Source organism: Dunckerocampus dactyliophorus, chromosome 15 (genome assembly GCF_027744805.1).
Source record: "Dunckerocampus dactyliophorus isolate RoL2022-P2 chromosome 15, RoL_Ddac_1.1, whole genome shotgun sequence".
In the NCBI taxonomy this organism is placed as follows: domain Eukaryota; kingdom Metazoa; phylum Chordata; class Actinopteri; order Syngnathiformes; family Syngnathidae; genus Dunckerocampus; species Dunckerocampus dactyliophorus.
Genome location: NC_072833.1, coordinates 6,565,024 through 6,578,672, shown reverse-complemented (window position 1 = coordinate 6,578,672; position 13,649 = coordinate 6,565,024). Strand labels below are relative to the sequence as shown.

Here is a 13,649-nt window from a genome sequence, read left to right as displayed (position 1 = left end):
ATATGCCGATTAAGCATATGGTCCTGCTTGTTTGTTTTCTTCAACCCCAAAACACAGGGCTTTACCTCTAGAATATTCAGCTACATTTCCCTATTGGTACCTAAAAGCACCATGCTTACCAAATACAGTGAGAAACTGAAGCAAAAATCTCTCAAACAAACAAAATCTGACTTTGAATAGAAAATGTAATTACTAGGTAGCAATTATTGACAATTTAGACAATTATTAAGTACACTGGGGGGAATTGTTTTTAATGTTTTCTGGCAGCTGTAAACCAAAATGTCTTGTTTCACATATTGGCCGCACGGGGGCGCCAAAGTGCTATGAGACTTAAGCATGTGACGTCACATGACTGAGGCTTCCTTCTTTACAATAAAAAATAATAAATACAAGTTATTGATTGCTAAAACAGTGAGTCTTTTAAAATGACTTCATTCTCGTGGCACAAAGCACAGAAATGACATGTTCTGTACCGTAACCACTGAGTTATTTTGTTAAAATGACAATAAATACACTATTATATTATTATATAATGTTATGCTATGTTATGTTATATACCATTTTTCAGATTTGATGATGTACTGAATTTGTTTTTTTTATTAGCTGCAAGCAATAATCATCAACATAATTAAGAAATACATTGTTGAAATATTTCACTATGTGTGTAGTGAAATGAATACAATATAAGAGTTTTACTTTTGGAATTCTTTTTCCTTTTTTACTTTCAGTTTGTCACAGCGGATCACGTGTTTCCATCCTGTCCTGTCCTTTGCATCTTCCTCTGTCATGTCGATCGTTTCCCTTCACTTTTGCCACAAAAGTGGTGTTAAATGTTCATTTCTCCATTGAAGTGGAATTATTTTGCTTCATGTTTCGTACATTACGGTTTTCGTCTGACTTTTTGGAGCTGATTCCAAATAAAAACAGAGGTTTGATGGTACTCTTTCCGTCTTGCCGTCAGGCTATCCTCACTTGAGAGCACGTTCCCATCTCTGTTCTTGATCTCCCTAACCCGCTGCATCATAATCTACCTGCCTAGCCAATCTGTAGAGGTCCTTTACTCGCGTACAACTCATCAAAGACCTCTCCTTGAGCCTTTTGTTAGTGCAGTCTTGGCCGTACGTCTCGTATCTTTGTACTCCTCATTCCATCATCCCTCATCCAGGTCATGGTAATCTGCCAAAGTTGAATCGAGGCAATTGGATTCTTCTTGTTTGTTGAAGACATTTCACTTTCCGTACAAAAGGTTCTTCATGTTTAACACTACAGGTGTGGAGTGTCCCTGTTTATGTCCCTGGTGGGTGTGTCACAAAAGGGTTATTGTTATTGTGGCTTCTTTGCTAGCCTTTTTCACTTTTGCTATTGACCTACTTTTCAGAGATATTCTAATTCAGTGAACTGCATCAATGTCCTTTACATTTGCACAAAATAAATAAAAATGGTGCTAAACTAGCCCATATTTCAAAGCCAGTTGTCGAGATAATACTTTTTTATGTTGATGTTTATGACCTAAATAAAGGCGTTTCTGGAAACCTTCCCTGATAGATTCATGTAGAGAAATATTAGTTAGTCCTTTTTAATGATATGTATTAGTACTTCAGAAATAGCACTTTCTGTCTTAAAACTTCGTTTTGATATAAATGCAGAACTTGCCAGTGTGTGTGTGTGTGTGTGTGTGTGCGTGCGTGCGCGCACTTCCTGCTTGGTGTTTCCCTTTAAAAGGGGGCAAGGCTCAGTGCTGGGAATTGACGTCATTTCGCCGTTTTACACACGTCCGAATCAATGAGAGAGAGCGCGTGTGCGCGTGTGGGTCGCGCGCGCGTCGCTCTTCCTGGAAGGGATTACTGTATTAACGTGCGCGCCGCCGACATGCGAAGGACAACACACACGCCGAAACAAAAGAAGTTTCTTTTCCACGCTATGGACCGGCTCAGCAGATAGAAGAAGAAGAAAAAGCAGAAGAAACAGCGTGCGGGCTTGCGTGACGAGACGCAACTTGTCCACGCAGTCCACGACACATATAGGACACTTCAAGACAGGGAAGTTGACGGGAGATCATGTCCGAATCCTCCTCGGCTGCAACCAAGGTAACCACACGCACAGCGTGGGGGGCTTCCGTGGGGCTCCTTGTCCCCCGGCTCCAATCCCACGCTACGCGAACGTGTACTTCCAGGAGGCTCGTTTATGTGTGTGTTTTTGTTTGGCCACTCATCTGTTGCTCGCCTCTGCTCCCCACGCGTGTACTCTGCCTGCGTGGAAGTCGTGACTGCATCAGAACCACCGTTTGACTTCATCCTTAAAAAAAAAAGTCATCAAAGCTGACAGAGGTGTTGCCCACGTTCAGAAACAGCAGTACAACATTACAGTGCGTGTGCATGCACGGGCTCCACGCGTGGAGGCTGTTGCCCACGGCGTCGTGATACAGAACAAAACATAGCTGAATGCTGTAAGTGGCAATGGTAATTAAAGCTCAGTCAGGAATTGTTGGTACAGTTACAACTAACAGGGCAGTGTGTCACCTGTGGTACAACTGCATGTTATGAAGTGTTTATTATCCAATTAGTGTATAGCTGCACTCTCCAGCCACTACATTAGGTACACTTGCACCGTCCAATACGAGAGCTGGGCCATCTATTCTGCATTAAAAAACTAAAACATATAACAATACGGCCACAAGGATATGAAGGTATGCTTATACAAGTATTATAGTTTGCAGGAGTGTAGTGCACTACTGCAGACTGAGAGGTCGTTGTAATACATATATTTATAAACATACTATTAAATCAATGCATTTTTCTAACTAGAACAGGATATTATCCAAAGTGCGGCCCGGGGCCCATTTTTGTTGGGCAGCTCGTTTTTATTGGCCCACTGGATATTGTAAAAATGTCTTATTCATGATTGCGATGCATTATTAGATATTACACTAATTTGCTAGATACATGTGCCTGCATTTTGGATTAACTTTAGCATCTTTAATGCGCAAAAAGTGGACCCCCACATCCTTCAGTTTTTCTAGAACTACAACATTGATCTAGATCTACATACTGTAGCTACCAGATGGTATCTAGTTGGAACACAGGAAGCTAGAGATTAAAATACGATTATATACATGAAATATGTATGAAATAATTGTCCAAATACAAATGTATTAATCAAACATGATCTGAAATTGAACTCAAATGAAATGTTCCTTTGCTGAATTATTAATGTCACGCCGCAAGCCAATTACCTGCCAGTCCCAAGCTAAAACGTGATGGCAAGTGGCGGCAGCAAACATGGTGGTACTTTTGAGAAGATGCTTGACAGCGGCTATCATTACAGTTTTACATACGACATTAGCGCTTCTGACAGTACATATCATTGCAACTGCATTTTTATTTATTTATTATGTGCCCCCGAGCAGTGGTTCTGAATTATTTTCTGTCATGCCCCCGCCCCCCCAGATTTAAAATATTTTTGAGAACCTGTCATATGAATTTATTTATCTGTACAAACCACTGTATGAGTTGCTGAATATTTACACTAAAAGACCTGCCGACTTTGAAGAAATTTCATGAGTGGAGCCCCCCCCGACACTTCACCGCGACCCCCCCGGTCAAACTGCACAATTTGAAGACATTGGTAGCACTGTGCGTTTCTGTTTTGGTGCCAACATTCTTGCACCGAACAATACTGAAACGTGACAAAACACACTTTGCCTTTCAGAAATTGGGGTGTTCCTCCCCGTCTCCCACAAACTCGGCCTTATCAATCCGTTGATTACATGACAAAGCCTAAATGATCATTCGTGTAATGGCTGCTTTCAGCCGTCAGCGCTCCCTTTTCAAGGGCAGCAGCATGGATGTTGTTTTTGTGTGTGAGTAATGACTCGTCATTAGTGAGTATGATGTCATTCTCAAGGGTGATCTTCACGCTGAAGCCCAGTTCTGTCACTTTCGCACGATATCTGCAGCGTCTTCCTCGCAAGCCCTGCGTCCCAGCTGCAGCGTTAAGACGACTGCTGTTTTTTGTTGTTTTTTTTTTAAAGAATATTTAGAAAGCGTCTGTCTGCATGTCAAGTAAACCGTCTGCCTGTTGTGAGGAGGAAATGGAAGAATGAAAGATTATTTCTTGGCTTTCACAGGAAATTCCTGGTACAGCCAGGTCTCTCCGAAAAAAGAAAAAGACTGCGTGCCGACAGAGTGAGAGAGTAACAATTGTTTCCTCTTAAAAAGTTTGCTTCTTATTCTGCTTTGGCTCTCAGGAAAGGGAACCAGTCAGCATAGAATCACCACAAACTGGGAAAGCTGACATTTTTAACCTACAACATCTCACATTTCGGCAAGCATACTTCGAGACAGTACCTGACCTTGGACATCATTTAGAGTAGTCAGAGTACAGCTTGGCATCCATTGAAAATGACTTAAGCACTCAGTCAGTATTAACTAAATTGCTGCCAGCACTCGTGACCTGGGGCTGCATGAGTGCTGCTGGCAGTTTTCCATCAAACACACACCTCCAAGATGACAGGTGTCTCACTGAGGGAGGTGAAGGTGATTGAGTGGGCGAGTATTTCACCTCCAGACCCCAACCCAACATTCAGTTATGCACTGCACAATATGACATGCTCTCTGAACCTGCTCATCAAAAACCCGACAAAGCAGTCAAAATTCAAAGTTGAGGTGCGCTCAACGTTCAATCACCGCCACATAAAAAAAAAAATAGTGGCCAATAAAACGTTACATATGTCAGCGATAATAATCGTGGTGATTAGACACCACGTGATTTGTAGATGTCAACACATAATTAACTTCATGTTTTATTCCCATAGTGCTTTGGCCCCATAACCATAGCCAGGCTTCTTGCTTGGCAGCTGCTCTGTGGTAGAAACGAAACAGAATGCGTCAAAGGTGCTACGCCATGTTAAATAACAAGCGTGACGGCGGCGGACGCGATAGGTAACTACTTTTATTGGATTTCCAAAGTCTCTGTACTAAATCGTCGCGCACATTTTTGCAAACGGCACATCGATAATGACTTCCACTGCAAAGTGTGTTCTTTTTTTCCTCGATATACAGGATTAAGTCATCAATCAAGGAATGATCAAATGTTAGCCAAGATGAATTTTACTATCACTGTACCTCAATTATGTAACAATTACAACCAACAATTTCAAAACGTACGTGGAACAGAAGATCCATGTAAAGATCTCTGCAGGTTCGGAGAACGTGTCGGAGGGTAAATGTAACAGAATAGTGGATGATGTGTTCAGTTACCACCGATTACTGCAGTTTATGCCACGATCCACAAATTGCAAGACAATTTCTACCCATACAAAAGCAAGTTTGATATGTGCCACCTTGAAGGTTCCTCAAAATGTCGCACAACTGGTTTGCTCGTGTTCCTGGCAGTGATCATGATGCTTCTCGTTGGCACAATGATCACTTCTGCTAACCATGCCTGGCATGCGGCGTGCCAATAAAAGATGTGCGCTTCTTCACGGTGGTCCCAGTTGTCTTTTCCACATGGGAAAATATTTGAAGAAAGCACTGAGAGCGTGTAAACATTTGTCTCCGCTTTCAGTTGAACAACTTTCCATGACTCGGCTTGGAATCGGAATGACTGCACACTCAAGAAGTTTTAAACTGTGAAAATGTGTGCGTTAAGTACCATACATCCATCAAACATGTACAGCAGTCCTCTTCAGTTTGAACTAAACACTTGCTGCTCCTGCTTATCGTCGTTTAACCTCACTGGCCACAACATTAGGTACACCTGCACAAACCTATGAGCTCTGTCTTTGTGACACTAACACTCACTTTTGATAGTCAGATGGATAAAACCTCGGTTAGCGTCATTAATTTGTTCCGGAAGGTCCGACTCTAATCTAATCAATTCTTCCCATAACAAGTAATGTAAATCCTATTCATCCCTTCCAGAAAGCCAAAAAATGTTAAAACAAAGCATGTTTTCATAGTTTTACAATTACATAGTTACATGCAGAAAACACTTTGAAATGTATCTAAATACATACTTGTATAAAGGATGACTGAAAGGGATAAGTGAATATTTATGGTTACTTTTACCTTCATTGAAGACATGACTGTTCCCAAAGACATGATGTGGCAGCGAGACACCACACAAACTATTGAATTCAAGAAATAACTCACGACAAAACAGGAAAATGGTGTCCGCGTGGTGTCTCGCTGCCACATCGTGACTTTGGGAACAGTTACGTCACCAATCATGTCTTCAATGAAAGTCAAAGTAAGCTTAAATGTTCATTTATCCCTATGATTTGTCACTTATATGCATTTAGAATTGCTTTATGCATGTAAGACTAGAAAAACGGGTTTTGTGTTAACTTTTTTGAGAGTCAACCTCTAATGACATCGCAGACGGGCGACACAGAGGACTTCTGGTTCCGGTTGCCATTTTGTTAGCAAGCTAATGATGCTAACAAGGATGTTACTGTACGCTAACTGGAAAATGTACGCAAACCGAGGCAAAATTTTGCACACATTTTCTACGTTAACCGCAACTAACGATTATTTTCTTAGGCGATTAATCTGAAGCTTGTTGTTTTGATTAATCGAGTAATCAGTTAGGCCCTAATCGGACCAAATCAGTATGATCCAAACATACTTAGTGGTTTGGTCCGCAACATATCAGAAAAGAGGCAAAAGTGTCAGTCACTGTTGTCAATAGTCAAAACTGATGTGTGAACCATCAGTTTTGCCTAAAACACAGATAACAGGCCTGCTTTCATGATGACAAGCAAAATGTAAAAAATACTCACATTTCAGAGGCTGATAAATATTTACATTATTAAAAAAAAAAGATTATTGAAATACCAAAATAGTTGGATAATTAATTGTTGCAGCTTTACAGTTTTGTTGAACTGTACTGTACTGAAAGGTGTTAATAATAATGGATTACATTTTATACCACTTTTCAAGGCACCCAGAGCGTTTCACAATGAAGTGAACCCATTATTCATTCACACACTGGTGTTGGTAATCTACATCTGTAGCCACAGCCGCCCTGTGATAGTCTGACAGAAACGTAGTTGTCAATTCGCACCTACGGCCTCTCTGACCACCAAACATTCATTCACATTCATTCACCAGTGTGGGCAGCAATGGAGGCAAGGGTGGGTGAAGCGTTTTGCCAAGGAACACGACAGTGACTGGGTGGAGGGAGATGGGATGGAACCACCACCCTTCCGGTTTCTGGACGACCTGCTCTACCTCCTGAGCCACTGCCGCCACTAAACTCATTAACTGTTGTTAGTATTTTGCCCTTCTCGCGTATAAGTCGTTTAAAATATTAGAAACCCCTCTCGTAACCCCAATATTTAGTAGTAGTAGTGAGGGTCCACATACAGAAAAATGTACGGGTGCGGTGGCCACTTTGATACATTTTGTGCAATGAAGGTGCTAAAAGCAATCCAATGTAAAGTAGGTCAATATACGCTAAGCTAACTGGACAAAGCATCCACGTTTTAGTTTTGTGTTGTAGGTGACAAAGCACATTAGTGTAATACATAATAATATATCTTATTAATAATGCATTTTTTCAATATGATGTAAACAAATAAATGGCCCCTGGTCTGCACTTTGGACACCCCTGATCTAGTGAATGTTTTATTATACTCAATCAACCATATACTGTATTTTTCTTCTTTCTTTTTTTTTTTTTTAAACTGACCCAGCAACATTTTTGGACCGTTTTGTTATTTCAGGGATTAGCTACACATGCGTGAAAGCATGCGTGGCATTCTGGATATTGGTATTTCCACAGCTTGACAAGCCTGAGTTTCACTTTGTTAGCGGTCGACCCACACACACTACTTACTGGTGTTGTGGGTGCATGGTGAGGTGAGGCGAGTCCGTGTGGGGGGCTGTTTGGGTTCAGGGCTGGCGGTGGTGGCCGTGGGCTTGGCACGTTTTGTGAGCCTGGCTTTTGTGTCTCTGTGTCTATTCATAGCAGGAGAGGCGCTCTTTCAGTCCTTCCGCGAACCTGCTGCCAAACTCCACTTCCTCCCCCATCCATGCTCCCGCCGCCAGGCCAGCCAGCCGAATGGAGGACAAGCCGGCCAGGCTGCCCGCACACCTGCGTGAGTTTCACACACACACACACAGTCATGCTCTACTATTCAGCTTGGAGGTGTTAAAGCAGATGTCAGTCTGAACCATCAGATGACATGATACTGATGTCACATTTACTTAAGTTGTAGAATGCCTGTTTTATTATATTCGGTAGATCAATTTCCACCACGTGAATAAGGTAGATAAACCTGTACTGTTTGCCTACGGTTTGTGTCCTATAGCAATTTACTGTATATACAGTGGAACCTTCAATGTCATTAATACGTTCTAGAAGGTCCGACTCTAACCGAAAAGGACATGAACCTAATTAATTTTTCCCATAAGAAATAATGTAAATCCAATTAATCCGTTCAAGAAAGCTAAAAATGATAACCCAAAACGCGTTGTTGTTTTTTTTTTTGTTTGTTTAATTACATTTTTAGACTGTGCCACTGGCCAATAAAAAACAAGTGGCGGGTGCAAATGGCCCCTGGGCCGTAGTTTGGACACCACTGGTCTAAACCTTTTTTCTCATAACCTTGTTTTCCTTTTCACAGTGTCCCTAAAACGTCTTATAATGATCTGATACGTCTTTTGTCTTTCATTTTATTTTTAGTATATGCCGCGGGCCAAATAAAAAGGAGCTGCGGGCCGCACTTTGGATACCCCTGCTGTATATGATCAGGAAATCATGTGCAAATCTTTTCTTAAGAAAATGTTTAAAACAATTGGAATCATACAGAAAATATTAATACAATGAATCCTAGGACGAATATTACGTTATTATTGTTATTATTATTTTTCCCCGATGAAGGCCCGTCTCCCCTGACCATGCTTCACTGATATGTTGGTAGGAGCCAAGAAAATACTGTGTCTTTCTTATTATTGTTGCGCTATTGTATTAAAATAAAGTAACTGTTCAGGAAGTAGCAATTGTAATGCAACTCGCTATCATTGTCGTTAAGCGAACATTGAGGAAGTGCTTACTTAACCTTGAGTGATCAGGCAGCGTTTGTGCTCTAGCAGATACTGGCAGCACACCAGATGATTACAAATATATTTTAGAGGGGTTGGGTGTATAGTAGTTGTGAGGTAAGCATGCATTCATCTATATCTGGCCTAATTGGCTATGAGGCTATGAGGCCTTCTGATGCAAAGCCTACAAATGCAATACTTTGCCATTTTAATGAGCTGGAAGTGGCTATTTGGATGGGTGTGACAAGGAGCTAAATGGTGGCTAATGCTGCAACACTCAAGATGAATTTTTGAAATTAAAACTCACAGTACATTTACGCAGTTACGACAGCAAAATGTAACTAATGTAACCCACTCCTAATGCTCGCTTAGCTTGATGCTAGAGCCGAAAATCTAAAATGTAAGAATGCAAAGGGGACTCCTTAATGACGTCGGAAGTGATGCGCATTCGGCATCAGTTTGTTGTGGTGAAGAGGGAGCTGAGCCGAAAGGCAAAGCTCTCAATTTACTGGTCAATCTACGTTCCTGTCCTCACCTATGGGCAGGCGCTTGACAGAAATGACAAGCTCGCAGGTACAAGCGCTCAAAATGAGTGCGAAATAAGGTGAGAAGCGCAGTCATCCGGAAGAAACTCTGAGTAGAACTGCTGGTCCTCCGTATTGAGAGGAGCCAGATGAGGTGGCTCGGGCATCTGGTCATCATGCCTCCCGGATGACGCCCTTGGGAGGTGCTCAGGGCATGTCTGACCTGTAGGAGGCCTCTGGGAAGACCCAGGACATGTTGGAGAGACTATGTCTCTCATCTGGACTGGGAACGCCTCCTGATTGGCCGGGAGGAGTTGGATGAAGTAGCCGGTGAGAAGGACGTCTGGTCTTCCCTGCTTAGTGAGCTGCCCCCGCGACCCGACCTCGGATAAGCGGAATAAGATGGATGGCTGGACGGACTCTTTAATGATGTTATAACAGTAAAATATGTCCTTAGAGCAGCGCACATGAGCAAAATCTATCCTCACTTGTCTTGGTTTTGAAATTCTGGGGTTTTCTGATGTCATGAAGGAAAAAAGCCATGATACCGCCTCTGATCCTTGCAATATGAGCCCGCCCCGTGTATACGCCAAGCAGCTTATCTTAAATACACCATTGTGTGATATCTGAGGCTTTTTTTAAATGGGTGAAAAGTATGATATGGCACCATTGAAACAGCGCTTGTGGTAATGGTTAGGCCATCAGAGAAGGCCTTGCTGGCCCTGACTGCACACCGCTGGTTAATTGCCACTAAGGCATAATACAAACCAAGCATAGTTGTCTTGCGTTCGTTAGCTTAATGACATTAGCAGAAGTTTTAAAAGGAGGCTAATTGCTTAAACATGCGAATTTTTTCGATGCCACAGTTTCACCTGTTGCTTTAAAAGTGAGCTGCTCTCACATGGAATTTAAACACTGTTAAATATGTTTCATAAATGAATGCCTGGGCTCACAATTGCTTAACCAATAGCAGAGCAGGTGGGGCTGGAGCGCTGCCAAGAGATAAACGTTGAAAGAGTAACCCTGCTATGTCCAAGACATTTGTCAATCTTTAACTTTTCATCCACAAGTGTTGAGTTGAGGAGTTTAGTTGGCCGTTGGTTGGGCAGGATAAGGTTGGATGACATCCACAGGAAACGCTTCAACTTTTTTTTTTTTAATCCTGCATTGTTTTAGAAAAAGGAAGAGCTGGTTTTGGTTCAGTTTCCTATCAAGCAAGGCGACGGGTCACTCTAGATCCGTACACTGGCGGAAAAGTGTCGTGTTCACATTTCAAACACAGTTCCTCGTGCAGGAAAATAGGGTTTCTTTTGTGACTGTGCGTATGGCTTGTCCAGAGAGATACTTGCATGCATGGCGCCAAACACCTCCCTCACCCTGTGCAAACATACATGTGGTGGGAAATGAGCTGTCCATTAACACTCACACTGCGAAGGAAAGGGAGAGAGGAGGAGGAGATAGTAGGTAGGGAGGAGTAAAAAAAAAAAAGAAGAAGAAGACAGAACGAGAAAGAATGAGGGAGGAAATTGCAGTGTGGGCAGAAATCCGCCTTCTCCATTTCCTGGGGAGGAAGTGGATTAGATGCAGTCTGCTCCTCACACCGAAGAATGCTCACAGCCCTCTTATTTCAACCCTTGAAGCCACTGCAATTAAAGAGGTCAACAAAATAAGATTACATTGTGTTTATAGATATGCTTGTACTGCTCTAATAGTAAAAGCTTGTATTTACTGTCATTTAGTAGATGTTTTGGTGGGAAAGGCTTGCTTTTAGACAGTCAAGTGTCACATTTTACTTGCTGTTTTTGACATTGTTTTGGTAATGTTTTTATTCAGGGCTCTTCAGGGAACTTTGGTGGTGTTTATAGCAGACAAGCAGTCAACTGATATGATATATGTAGATAACACTTTCAACTTGAAAAGGTCCCATACCGTAGTATTTTTCAACAATTTTGAACAAGTGCCACAATAGTGTATTGGAAGCAGTGGCAAAAGGTGCGAAAGATGCGGGGGCCAGCAATTTGATAAAGAAACACTAGAAACACTGAGAAATACTATTGAATTTGATCTCGACGGGGAAGTCCGCGAAGTCCGCATCAACATTAAGTTCCATCCATCCGTCATTTACAATTATTTTGCATTGCTTGCATTATTCTCCATTTGTGCGTGTCTGAAACGGATTAATTGGATTTACATTATTTTCTGTGGGAAAAATTGCCTCGGTTTGCGTACACTTTGGCTTCTGTCTGACCTTTTGGAGCGCATTAATAATAAAAAATATATAATAAATGAGGAAGATGACATATTTTTCTAATGTTTGGTGGTAATAAAGGGGCTCAAGGGACATATACTACTGTTAGAACATCACTGAAAAGTAAATGTTGCATAATTACTGGACAATCAGTTGCATCGCTGTGCATTGCGATAACTAAACTAACTAAAATATGGATACATGTACGTAAAAAAACCTCTATAATTTCAGTATTTCATTTGCAAAGTACAGTAAAAGGTCCCAATGTCAACCTCGACTCAGACGCCTTCAAAGAATAGCATCGCTTTGCAACTAAAAACTATACATAGTATTTGAAACATTTGCTGGTTTAAGTCACGGCCATGGCAACAAGGCTGCCTGTTGCGCTCACACACAGTTGGCTTTCCTCTATGCATGCGAGTGGGTGGATGAGTGTGAGTGAATCTTTGTGTAAAGCTTGTGTAGGTGTGTGCAGAATGAGTAACCATTACAGTACATGACTGCACACCCCCTGTCGCCACTGTCATTTTGCTCTCTTCCTCTATAGTGTATATATTACACATCGTAGGCTTTGTGGGAGCATTGGGGTTAATCGGTGTGTTTGTGTGGGGAAATTTCCTGCCCCTGGAAGCAGCTCTTGTCCTCAGGAATTTCCTGAGTGGGCAGACGGTGCTTCCTGAATAAATGTTGTTGTTGTTGTTGTGTGTGTGTGTGTGTGTGTGTGTGTGTGTGCGTTTGAACTCGCTCCTTTTTCTCCTCTGAAAGGGAAACTGTTCTCACATGCCAGAGTGTGAGCGGAATCCAGCCCCCTTCTCTTCCTGTTCGCGACACACTCCGCACAGACTTTCCAAAAGGGAGCCTCATAATCTGATGAATCTATTCTTTGCAAAATAACAGAACGTCTTTTGTAATGAATATTAAATTCCTTCCTCTGTCCCCCACACACCGAATAGTCAATATATTTAGTAAAACCAAAAAACATAAAAATGGCATTCCACCACAAACATTAACTCTACTTTGCGGGATTCTTTTCCTCATACTAATTTAAAAAAGAAAAAAGGAAATGCTCTTATTCCCCTCACTAATTTGCTCCACCTTTTGAGAAAAGACACGCTCAAACGGTCGCTTTTGAAGTTGGGTGTTTTAATGACGCCATAAACAAAAACCCTCCTTCCTCATGGACCTGACCCGCCCCGAGCTAGATTCAATTCAATTCATTTTTATATACTGTATTTTCCGGACTACAAGTCCCACTGGACTGACTTTAAGTCGCATTTATTTAGAAATTTATTTCAATAAAATCAAGACCAAGAACAGGAAAGACAGGCTGAATAGGTGTCCGGTGTGTTAACGTAACACATTAACATTTATTCAGCCACACAATAGCATAAACAGCATACCTGGGAGGAGGCTGAATAGGCTAAATTAAGATAACAAGCCAGCAAGTCCAACAAGCAAGTTACCGGTAAGCAAGTTCATCAAGCTCACAATCTCATTCCACATCACTGAATGGCATGAACAACATACTGTATAGTCATCACAAGCGTACAGTACCGTCTCGTGGCTGTCGACGGTAATGTTCACTCCTTGGTTCATGCCAATCAGGATGAATTAACATTTAAAAACAAAACATCACACAGTGGCGGGCGGTGCATTTGGTACCTGGGCCTTCAGTGGCCTGACAAGAATTATACAGGTACATCAAAAACCAGTATAAAAACGGCACAACAGCGTTTCGAACCACGGTCACCCGTACAGAGTAACATACTCGCTAGCAATGCGCCATAAAGACGTTCAGAGAGGAGGGATCGCCAGCACATTAAGTAACAT

General features: G+C 41.8%; 1 protein-coding gene across 5 annotated transcripts in view; it reads left to right on the top strand.

Annotated features, from left to right (window-relative positions):
* etv6 (ETS variant transcription factor 6) overlaps window positions 1–13,649 on the top strand; it is a 30,346-nt gene that overhangs the window by 2,009 nt on the left and 14,688 nt on the right. The window contains exons 1-2 of one of the 5 annotated variants that reach the window (XM_054800854.1): window positions 1,890–2,087; window positions 7,975–8,101. In XM_054800854.1, the coding sequence (XP_054656829.1) occupies window positions 2,058–2,087; window positions 7,975–8,101 (157 nt within the window). In that variant the 5' untranslated portion in view covers window positions 1,890–2,057. Of the gene's footprint in view, window positions 1–1,787; window positions 2,088–7,971; window positions 8,102–13,649 lie in introns of those variants that run through there. The other 4 variants (XM_054800853.1, XM_054800856.1, XM_054800855.1 and 1 more) reach the window with 4 other exon arrangements.